The 12,295-nt window shown below is 43.8% G+C and overlaps 1 protein-coding gene across 1 annotated transcript in view; it reads left to right on the top strand.

Annotated features, from left to right (window-relative positions):
- The first annotated feature begins 330 nt into the window (after positions 1 to 330).
- Positions 331 to 12,295, top strand: part of DOCK9 (dedicator of cytokinesis 9) — a 128,337-nt gene continuing 116,372 nt past the window's right edge. Inside the window, exon 1 of the mRNA XM_084302788.1 lies at positions 331 to 457. Coding sequence (XP_084158914.1) covers positions 344 to 457 — 114 coding nt within the window. The 5' untranslated portion in view covers positions 331 to 343. The remainder of the gene's footprint in view (positions 458 to 12,295) is intronic.

Here is a 12,295-nt window from a genome sequence, read left to right as displayed (position 1 = left end):
CCTTTCTCCGCGCTGAGCCAATGAGGGCGGCGAGCGGCGGCCGGGCAGGTAGCGGCGCGCCCAATGGGCGAGCGGCTGGGGGAACAGGTGGGGGCGGGGCTTCGGCGGGCGGAGAGGGCAGAGCGAGGAGGAGGAGGAGGAGGAGGGGCGGGGCGTGACGAGGCGGAGGGGGCGGGGCTACCTGACAGGAGCCCGCGGCGGGGCTCGCGCCGCCAACGGCCGCCCGCAGCCAACGGCCGCCGCCAACGGCCGGGCCCTGAGGGGAGCGGGGCCGGCACCGGGAGCGGCTCCGGGAGCGGCTCCGGCTCCGTCACGGGCACCGGCAGCGGCAGCGGCCGCAGCCATGGCGCTGGCGGCGCCGGAGACTCGGAAGTTCACGCGGGCGCTGAGCAAGCCGGGCACGGCGGCCGAGCTGCGGCAGAGCGTGTCCGAGGTGGTGCGCGGCTCCGTGCTGCTGGTGAGTGCCGGCGGTGGGTGGCCCCTCAGCGGGGTGTGGGCTCAGCCCGCGGCTGAGGGGACGCCTCGGAAGCGGGGGGATCCTCCCAATGCTCATGCAGGGCATCAGCATGCAGCCTGGGTCCCCGCAGGAGCGCTTTAACACCTTATTCCTTCCTGCGTTGCCCGTGCTGGTTGTGCTTCCCCGCCCGCAGTCTCCCCGTTCACGATTTCGCTGCGTTAATTCGGCTTCTGGCGGTGAATCAGCCCCGAGGTGTCTGAGGCAGCCGGGACCAGCCCGGAGAGGTGCGGATTCTTGGCCCGGCCGCGCTCAGGTGACGACATCTTAAACAGCCTGGGCAAGGTTTTCCTCAGAGCTTCCCTCCTGCCGTGGGGCTTGGTTATCCCCGAGGGGGATCTTTCAGGAAGCTCTTAGCCCTGTGGGAGCACAGAGATTCCGGCGCTGGGCTTCCCAACAGTGGAAGCTGCTCCGGGTTGTTTGCTTTTCGCTCCTGTTAATGCTAAGCGTGGCCTTCTCCAACTTTTCTTGTACCGCCTGGGAGAGCACATAGTTTGTTGTGTCACAGCTACGTGTGAGAGTAGTAAATGCTGTAGCTGTAACTCAAAGGCATGACTTTCTTTAATCAACTGGTAGCTCTAAAGTGAAATTACCCTTTATTTGACTGTGGTTTGAGGAACATATAATACAAGTTCTCAGATGAATAGCTCGGGGTCCACCTGCGTAATGACAGCTTTCCACGAGACACCAGCACAAGTACGTGCAGCAAGCATCTAGTACACATTAATGCTTCTCCAGGGATGAAGTTTCTTCCTGGAAAGAGTGGGAGACTTAGGGATTGTCATGATGCAGGTAATTTCTTTTTTTCTGTAGTAATCAGCAATCCTTGTCCCCAGCCCCCAACACATCCCCATTCATTGGAAGTATTTTCCTCAGTGCACTTATAAGTGGTGTCATTGAGATGAGGTGGAAACTCTTTTACTGATTCTTTAATTCATTCATGTTGATCAAATGCATGCGGTGGTGTTATTCATTAATATCCGAGGTATTTTTGCCCCAACAGCACGTTCTGCAGAATTCTAAGGAGGTGAAAGAAGTGATGGTGTTACGTGGAGTACTGGCTCAATGTTGTCCTGTAGAAGGCCCTTCCTCACTCTTTTCGAAAGCAAAAATAATGACTTGGGGTCAGGGCAGGTTAGCGATCCTGTTCTGTTAGCTTGCTGCACAGAGCAGAGTCCTCATCTCTCTCCTGTATGGTTTTGTGCTGGAGCTGGAGCTCACCTTCCCGTGCCAGCAATATTTTGCCCCTGCTGTTACGTCCTTCCTACTATCACAAGTACTGTTTACTTTATCACTGAACTCCTCTGTTCCTCCTCGCACGCTGTTTAAATCATGTAATAAAAGTCTAGTGATGCCAGATGTTCCTCCCTTTACGAGTTCACTTTTTCCTCCTTTAAATTTGCTGTAACTTTTCATCGAGCATTGTGACATTTGGAATGAAATTGTATTACTACTATTTTTTTAAGAGGAGGAGTTTAGGTGGGATACTATTTTTCTTTGCTCTAAAAGAATTTTATAAAGTATTTACTTCTCTCTTTGGCAAGTTGGCTGGCTCCTGAGCTGTTGAATTCTCTGGGCTCTGTTACCAGAAAAGTTTCTTGCGCTGTTACAGTGAACACAGCATTCCTACCACAATATTAAAGTAGTTGTAGTATTGCTCTGTATTGCTTGCTGTGAAGAAGACAATTTTTTTTCCCCCCAAGCTGCCTCTAAAAGCTCTTTGATAGGGCACTGCCCTCCCCCTGGATTTTTTTTTTTTTGGACTGGGTTGTCAACAAAATGCCTTGCTTATAACGTTGTTCAGCACTGGTAACTGATGTGATCTTACTGTCAGCACTTGTTCATCGCTGAAGCTTTCCAATACTGACAAAACGCTGAACCTATTTTCCATTGACTGGGCTTGCTGTCTAGAATCAGGAGGTAGGAAAGAATGAATTCAGGCTAGCACTTCTTGCTAGATAATCTGTCCAGATGTGTGCAGCCACAGAGTGCTTCTGACTCCCCTGCAGCAGAATCTGCTGAGAAGGGATGCAAAATCATCCATGCAGCAGGAGACAGGAGTGAACTGCTAATACCTATAAGCTTCTATATATTTTCTAACCTTTATTTTAGCTGCTGTTTAACAGTTCCATATGTTTGTGCCTTAAACAATACAGCCAGTCTTGCACTATTCAAAAAAAAGAGCATCTCTCGTGTCTAAATGAGGCTTATTAGGCAGTGTTTCTGAAACATGCTTATCGTCTCTTCTGAGTAAACGTGCCTAGCATCATACTCATGAAAGGGGATTAAAAATAGCACGTCGGTAGGACAGCGTGCCATATCTGAAATTTTCAGATTGCTCTTAATCGGAGCTAAAAATAAGAGATTTTCAGGCAAGTGATAGACTAAATAGCTTGGTTGAAGAGTTAGCAGGTGTGGCTAGCCAAGCTAACTTTGACTGCAGAACTAAGCGAGCTATCTTGTCAACTTTTAGGAGCTCATGCACTCGTGCCGTTCGATTTAGTTTGCAGGACCAACAGGTACAGCTGGCAGAGCTGAAAACATTATTTGGCAACCAGTTTCTCAGTGCAGGATATGGCACATCAGGTATATCTTCATGGTTTGCATTCAGGTTTTGCTTTTTTCTGCATGGCAGTAGCATCCTTGCTGAATTTGGTTTTCTTGTGCGTTGTCATTATTTTGTCTTCAGACTAGCCATGTGACTTAATGCTGGTTCCTCTGGCCTCACAAATACCTCTGTCTGGAGAGGAAGACTGCGGGGATAGCAAGTCTGCCTCTTAAACCAGAAATCTTAGCAAGATTCAATGCAATTTCAGCGTTATGTGCAACTGGAAGCGACATGTTTAAAACGTGGTGGATTAACCAAAACACGTCCTATACGGATCAGTAGGACCAGAGGGGTGGCATGTGGTGTCTTGTTCAATGATGTGGTAATGATGAATTATCTCAGTGACAAAATGATGTGTTCTACCCCATGCTAAATTAAGCTTACGCTTAAGGATGGATAAATAAGAAATTAAAAGAATGTCGACCCAAATTGGCTGCTCTTTTGCCTAGTTGTCAATAAAATGCCCTTATTGTGTATGCAGATAACTAAAAGGTTTACATATCCCGAATAACTTCGCAAAAGTTGTTTCCCCTATATAAAAATCAATGTTGCACAGAAGAAGTGGGAGATATGGGAGAACAGTAAGAAATCTGTATGATTCCCAGATTACCCTTTGAAGTTCTCCTTTTTGATTTGGATGTACAAAACAGGTTTGAAGGCTGAAGTTGTCACATCTCAGTACGTGTTGGGGCTTTATATGTGACTTCAGGTACCTGGTAGAGTTCTAAAAGCCTTGCAGAAATTCGGCTTTTCAGATGTTGCAGAAAGCCAGTATATCACAGAGACAGTGCTTGGATCTCCTGACAAATCCTTGATGGCTGATCAAACTCGCTGGTAACCTTATTTTTTTTTTCCTGTTATTGTTGTTTGATTTAGGAGACTTGTTCTTGATTAGAACACGCAAAGTCTGTCTTTGCAGTCCAGGTCTTTGCTCTATTATTACTGTGTTTTTGATGTGTTTTTCCAATAATGCAGTTACTGGGAGGATTATGCAATATTCATTTTGGTTTGGTATTTTTTTTTTTGATTTGTGCATCCTTATGTATATTCTGTGCACAGAGAGGGCTCGTGTGCTTTTCTGCAAAGTGTCTTCTCTGTACATGGTATTTGGAACCTCATTAAAGGTGAGATTTCAGCTGCTGTGTTAGTATAGAAAGAAATTGTTGGTGGCTTGCTTTAGGAGAGTGGGAACTGACAAAGTGGTGCGTAATGCTGGAGGGAGGCTGGGCATGGGGACTGGGATCTGCTAGAGCTGATGGGTACAGAAAAGATGGAAAAGTGGCTAAAGCTTGAGCTTTCTGTGAATGGGATGGAAAATGAAGTACGTAAAGGATCTGGAAGAAGCAAATTGTTATGAATGGGTGAGTGAAAGCAGAGAGATGTGAACTGATACTAAAGGTGTTGAAGGAAAAACGGTGGCTGCCAGTAAGCGTCATCCTATCTCACGTCAAGGTGAGCCATCCATCTCACCTCGGAGGAGCTCGATGCAAACGGTAGAGCTCATTCAGCTACTCTCTGAACTGTTGAACCTTCTCTTTACTTGGGGGGAAAAACGCGATGCTCAGCCCTGAAGAGGTTGTTTTAGTTTATGGTATGCACCGCTAACACGCTGCCAATTTTTATTTCCTTCGGGAAAGGTATGATCTTTGTGATAAACGTGCTAATTTTACTTTAGCAAAGTGCATGTGGAAACCTTTTCGATTGGATACAAAACACGCGTAAGGAAACTGTTGTTTCTGGCAGGCCTGGTGCTGCTGAGAAGACTTACTGAGTATGATAGACATTTTTGTGGTTGAGAAGATTCAGAGGCTGGACTATAGCACTAACATTTCTATTAATAAATACCTTTAAACTTGCTTAAATCTTAAATGTCAGTGAATTTCTTCAGAACGAGAACACGAGGGGGGAAGGTTTAGGACTGCTGATTTTTTGTGTTAACGAGAATTTATTTAACCCCAAAAGTGGCACAGGATCATTCTTGTTAGCTACATCTCATTTCTTTATTCATTGTTAGAGCTTTTCCCAGCCTGCTAAAGATAATTATGTTTAAAATAGAGGATTAAATGCTTTAAAGCTAGTTGTTCTAGTGCAGCAAATACCACGTAGAGCGTGATGCTGGATTGGGCTTGAAATCTATGGTGGCAACAGCTCTCATGCAGCGCAGAATACCACAGCATAACTTCTCATCCTCCTACTCGTGCCCTTTCAAACCCAAGCAAGATCACATATTTGTATCTCGATAAAAGCAGAACTCATCACACCTGAAATTAACCCTGAGAATTTTACTACTCTGATTATTTTCTCCCCATATTAAACATCTTATGCAATAAACTGAAAACAGTATATCCAGCTTCAAGTCGTCTGTTTGCTTCTGCTGCGTTGTGCTCTTAGGTCAATGTTTCAAAAAGGTCTGTAATTACTGGTTTTGAAAACTAGACCTTTATTATCAACTGGGGTGGTGGTGGTGGTGGTTGTATGGGTGTTGCTGTTCAAGTGACATTGAGCAAGAGTGGCAATTTGATTGAGTGGCCACTTGCCCCTGAGCAGCGTGTGCCTGAGATTAGATAACCATCACGTATATGCATGTATGTGCATGCTTAATGATTTGAAAATCTGACCTTTTAACCAGGTTTGTGTTTCTGAGGTAGCTTCAAGACAGCAAAACTTATGCATGTTTGCTTTAAAAATAGCCAGGAAAAGATTCTGGTGACTCACTGAAGCAACTAAGGGGAGCTGAGTTTTCCAGATAACAGGAAGTTTGATCGCATCCTTCTGAGAAATGTATTGCTTTCCTTTATGTAACTGAGGGGCAACTTGGTGCTGGTGGCTCCTTACGGAGATGACAAAAGGGTGTAACATTATCATCTCTGGAGTCCAACAAACTCTTTTTTAGACCTGAAATCCGTGGTGGACTTTGAAGAACTTATCTAATGCACTGACTTTTAAAAATACTCTATATTAAAAATGTGCCTAAATCTTTCTCCCCTAGCTCGCATTTAGTTTTGGTTTTGAGGTTGAATTATATCAAGTACTCCACTTGATGTAGATACTGAAGGCCAAGCTTCGTTTGGAAGAAGCTAAAGATAAATTCATTCTTCCCTGCTCTCCTCTCCTTAGATTGCCTGAGTCCATCAAAAGCATTAATTATGCAAGGCATAAAAGGCATAAAGCTGCCTAAGTAATCCAGGTATTACCTTGCTCTTCTCATTGAAAGATTTTTGAAATAACTTATGCCTAAAAAGGCATAAAGGCATCTTATAGAAGGATAAGAAGATACTCCAATCATTCTGAGTATGTAAACTTATTTCAGACCTTAACGTAGAGGATAGATGGGTTTCTGCAGGAAGGCTTGCATTCTGTCTTACTCTAGAAGCACTGATGTAACTTCGATGATTAAATTCAAGGTATGGTGAAAAAATGGTAGGTAAGTGTTGCATTGTGAGAATACTGTAGGGTTTTTTTCCTCTAAAGATTCTTAAAGTTCTTTTTGTGATAATGAAAGTGAACATATATTAATGCAAAATAGAGACTTCCTGATTTAAAAAAAAAAAAGTCTTACGGGCCACAAAAACAGTTTAGTTCATTTTATGAACAAGACTGTAGTACTAAACGAGGACCAGAATTTCATTGGCACAATGGACTTTGCTTCGGACAAAGGTATATGAGACGTCCAAAGGTTGTCAGAAAGTTGAGCGGGAACTCTGAAGGGAATTTTTATGAAGGAAATTGTTTTGGAGCACAAACATTTGGTCAGAAAAATCCAACATCTGTAGCTGAGGTAGTCTGCAGCACTCCTGTTATTACTGGTTGAACAAAATAGCAGCATTGGTGCAGAAACATTAAGAAAAGAAAAATCCTTATCTGACTGCAGGGGTAGGGAATGGGACTCTTGCTTGGTATAAGGCTGAGTTACTGCATCTGTTGGGGCACTTTGTCATCTTCTCATCTGACTGATGATTCAGGTATGAGAAGAGGAACGGGGAATTCAGATACTATCTTCTGCGTTCTGCTGGCTCCAGAGATTGCTGCCTGACTTGGAGACTCTGGCAGTTCAAATGGGAAAAACTAGAAAGAAACAATCCAGTAGCTTTGAAAACTCTGGCTGGATCTGGTTCCTCAGACTGGTGAAGCTAATGTGGCTCAGCATGAGCGGGTTGGACCAGATGACTTCCAGAGTCCAGCCTCAACTGTTCTGTTGTTCTGTGACCTTAATCTGTGAATCTGTGCTTTATTTAAGGTAGTGGTGTCAGCCTGGGGCTACTGGTGGGTATCCAGAGCAAAGGGAAAGCAGCAAGAAAGATATCTCCAGGGTTGTGGCGGGGAGGGATGCCATTCTTCTCTCACTCTTCTGTATACTTGTTCTGTAAGATAGTAGATTACTTTGTTCTTAAAAAGCAGCCTTAGCCCCGTGTCCCAAGGAAGGAAGCAGATTGCAGACTGATTCAGCCTGGATACCACGGACGCCACCACGTACTCCAGGCTTTAACTGGATTTCTACTTTGAAGCTGCTGGGCTCAGGCCAAGCTCTGCTTTGGGGCCCTCTCTGAAGAAAAAGGTGCTGTTACAGGACTAACTGGAATTTCTGTCTACTCAGCACCTGAAGGAAAGGATGTCAGGTATTATAAGAGGGAAATTTTGTTTTTCAGCCTCTTGAATACTGTTGTGTCAAAAACCTTGACGGTTTGGGATCCTTCTACTGTCTTGAGACAGCAAGGAGGGAAAAATAAGTCATTTGGGCATCATCTGAAAAATCTGATTCACAGGATTTCCATGGAGACATTAAATGTAAAGAAGGTCTTGTTATGTGCGATATTGTCAATAATGGTAGGTCTGGAAGAGATGCCAACTTTGTAATACTGAGAAAATTAAGAAAAAAATCATTGAGGTTGACTTTTTCTCCAGACAGTTTTGGTAGTACTCTTGGAAAGTTTCTTATTTTTTTTTTTCCTAGAAGTATCACCATAAGAAAAATAAAAATTAGGGGACACTAAACCAACAAAACTGTTCTCTTTCGAAAATGATACCCCACTCTTCTAAAGTTGTGTTAATTTTTAGGGGTGAGTTTGTGCATGGACAATGAAATCAGGTACTCCCTTTTGAAGTTTCTTCTGCTAAGAAACATAGTTATTCATGCAGTGGGATTTAGAATGACCTCACTTAAAAAACCTTCAAGATTTATGTTTAATTGCTACAAAGCTGAGAAGGAGTAATGCTGAGCTGGAGCTGCTAAGCAGGAAAGGCTGTAGTATAGAGCCATTGTGTAAATAAACAATCCTTAGCTGCTGCTTTGTGTCCTACTGGATGCTTTTTGATACTGAGCTGTAGCTACTGACTTCAAGGAGATAGCATGGCGACAGATACTGATCTGGGTTTGGAAATTTGAGGCACAGGCTACAGTGTTTTTTTACTGCTTCCAGGTACTCCTTGGATGGGAAGGAGTTATTGGGCGAATTCAGAGATAAGGGAGCCGTTTATATTTTTACTGCTGTAGAGTTAATCCCCACACAAAGAGTGACTACACGTTATACTCAGAATGGGTAATGCTGTCATAATTTTAAGCAGAGAAAGCATTTAGATTTGTTTGCATCAGTGCAGAATGTAACTTGCAATTGGTGTGTAATTATAAGTGAAATGTAGTTGATTTCAGGGGTCCAGAATTCAGCGCCTCTAAGTTGGTAGAAATTAATTTGGTTTCAGCTTGCACATCCAGAGCCTGTACTCGGATGCCTGTGTTTTGACATTGGTAAAAGAGAGATGATCTCGGTGCCTTCATCTGCTGAAGAGAGTACTGGAACACTCAAGAATAAGAACAACACAAGTGCCACAGAAAGAGTTGGATATTTTCAGTGGGAGAGGAAAAGGGTAGTAAGATAGCTCTTGGTTTCATTTTAACAGGTTTGTTGCCTTTAGGAATGTTCCAGGAGGCTCCCTCTTACTGTTTGCTAGTCCAAGGGAGACCTTAAATTCATGTTGGACCTCAAGCTTCAGGCAGTCTAAAAAGAGTATTCAGGTTAATGAGGAAACGACACACATCGTAGTTATTTGAAGGATGCTATTCTAGTTTCCTTCAGGAATTGTCCTGGGAGACTTGCTTGCCAGGCTTGTTATCACCTTGGAGTTATTTGCCTGGGATTGTGGATGGCCTCAGATGGTCCAATAAGGTTGGATATGAATTTCTTGCTATAGCATATAGCATGATCCAAAAGGTTTTTTCTCAGGTGAAATGCAAGGTTTCTAATGGGAGGGAGGGGAAAGTTGCTGTAGACTCTCCTGTGGTAGAGTTCAAGGGATAAATAGCAAACACTTCCAGCAAAATACTTTGGCAGTTCTTGATCTGCTGGAGGGAAAGTTGGAACTTGTTCCCAAACAAACTAGTAACAAAGCAAAGGAGGAAAACCTGAATCTGAGTAACCTCCGTAAAGGGATTAAAAGTGTAAGAGGGGATAAGAGATCTGAAGTATTTGATATTCTTCCCAACCTATGGTTGCTCAAAAACGGGGCTGGAACTATTTTTTCTAGCCTACTGTACTGTTGACTGTCATTTATTTTGGCATGGTTTCATTGGTGTTTCTGAAATTAACTTCTTGTAATTAGTGACTTACTCTATTGCTCTCTAATAATAATACATTTGTATTGTGGCTACCATCTCACTTATTTGAAGAGCCCAGATTGAAAGTGTCAACTTCAGAAGGCTGAAAGGTAACCACTAGATGGAGTCCTGTGAGCATATTTCAATACCAGAAGTGCTGTGTTAAAGCTTGAAATACGAAATGGTTAAAAGGAGGTGTTTTGTGTCTCATGCTTAACCATGACAGTTCCTTTTCTGGGTTTAGTTTGGCTTGGACAAGGTCCTAAAGTTTTTGGGGTATCTTTGGTATGTCTGCCTCAGGGAAGACTTGAGTTAAGCTTGACTTCAGGATGAATGCTTTCCTGGCAGTTCCCAGTGCTCACCTATGGATGGAAATGTATTTTTACACAGGTGGAATGGGCTTGTGAGAAGACCGACCTTTCTGCAGCTCCCCGCGCTGTGACTGCAAAGTGTTAGCTGTGGTATTTAGCATTTGGTACCGAGTGGGGCTGTAAATTTGTGTGCAGCTCTCCATCAGCACATACATGATATTAGGTATGCAAGATTATAATCGCTGAAATGGCATCCCTTGGGTTGCGTCATATTTAAGCCTCCTTCCCACTTAACGAAATGTGCAAGAGACGTGATAGATACAAACATTCCCCTGGCTGTAGGTTAGCTTATTGTGTCATTAGCCACCTCCGACAGCTTCCTTGACTGGATGTGACAGAACCAGTGTTCCAATTTTCACAAGCATTGTTTTTGACTTTTTGACATCCTGCACAGATGGTAAACTGCTTCTGGTCTTCAGCCTGGCGCTATAGTTAGTGTTTCTGATGTTACAGTAGTTCTTTTTTCATTTCTATTTGATGCAAATCTCTTCTTAGGGCCTTGCTGAGTGTGCAGATCCTCATCCCATGTAATTTTGGAATCCAAACGTGCCGTTGTCAAGATTCCTTCTGCAGTGATCATAGCAGCTTTCGTCTGAAGGACAGAATTCTCTTGGATCTTTCCTCTTTCTGTGGTCAGTGTGTGGCTACCTGATGCAGGGCCACAGAATCATGCAAGGGTATAGGTTGAAAGGAAAATCTCAAAGTCACCTGGTCCAACCCTCCTGCTCAAAGCAGGTCTGGCTGTTCAGACTATGCCAATCTAGTTCTAATATCCGCAGAGATGGAGACTTTTTGATTCCAGTATTTAGCCACCCTTGTGTTTAAAAGTAAATAAAATTATCATATGTAAATGGAATATTTCATGTGTTACCTCTTGTCCTGTGGCTGGACCTTCAAGACAAGTCTGTCTCTGTCCTCTTTCAACCTTCCTGTTAGGTAGCTGTTGACAGCAATAAGAGCTCCCTTTGGCCTTCACTTCAGGTCTCATAACTTTTCTCATGCTTTATGCTGCAGCCCCTAAACCATCACGATGGTCCCCAGCTGGACTCAGTGCAGTACGTCAGTATCTTTCTTGTATGAGAAGCCTGCTTAGCATGCTCAACTTGTCCACCAGGATGTCATCCTCGTCAGGTCTGCCCAGTTTGGCTGCAAGGATGCTTTGGGAGACTGTCAGAGGCCTTGTTTCACCTGCATTCTTCAATATCCACTGTGATGTCCGTGTGCGTGAGCCAGCCATCACAGAAGGCAAACAGGTTGGGCAGGCACGATATGCCTGTGGTAAATCCATGTTGTCTACTTGCAGCTGCCTTCTTGTCCTTTGTATGGCTGGACGTGGCTTCTTGCAGTGTTTGCTTCGTAATTTTCCCAGAGACTGGGGTGAGTCTGAACGCCCTGTAATTCCCTGAATACCCCTTCTTCCCAATCTTGAAAGTGTGTATGAGGGTCACCAAAAATAATCCATGCCCAACAAGATGCTCTGCACTAGTTTTGAAAAGTCAGGCGCTGAAGACTTTTATTCTAACTTAAGCGTAAAACTCAGTTGTGGCCAGAAAGCATTTTTGGCTTGATTCCTTCTTTCTGAAGAAGCGTGAGCTCTTGAAGAGCATTAACTGACAGAGCTCTTCTATGAAATTTGCAGCAGGCAGTCATAGCAGAAGCAGTCCTTGCAACAGGAACCAGAACCTGAATTTTCTTTTCTAGAAGCATTCCTGGTAAGGGGGAGCTGTTGTATATTCATTTCTTTCCCCTCTTCCAGTGATGCTGGATCTCAGCTCTTTCCTGCAGCATAGCTCTATCAGACAAAAGCAAGTACGCTGACCTGGGTATGCCATCACCTGGTTGTTAGGGCACTCAGAAGAGTGATATGTGATGTTGGGTTTAATCTTTCGGGGCTGAAGCAGCTGTAGGCCCACGTCTCTAGCATTCTGAGTTGAAACATAGCTGCCAGATGGGAGGTAGTGCTCCACCTACAGATACTGTCATGTTTTGTGAAGAGCTGAGTTCAGTCAGTATGTGTTAAGATCTCTTTGGAACCAGATGTTTGCTCCTGTCAAGACGACATCAGTTTGGGTATGTTAAATGTCAAGGACAACTTTGTAGGTAAAAAAAAATTAACTACCTACTTCTAATGTTTTAAGGGTTATTAGGCATTTACTGTGATAAGAGGAGGACTGGTGGTTAGACCCTTAAAGCAACTGAGTAGCTGCTGTTAA

This window comes from Netta rufina (genome assembly GCF_964035555.1).
Source record: "Netta rufina genome assembly, chromosome: 1".
NCBI classification, from domain to species: Eukaryota; Metazoa; Chordata; class Aves; order Anseriformes; family Anatidae; genus Netta; species Netta rufina.
This window is presented reverse-complemented; position numbering and strand designations above follow the sequence as displayed.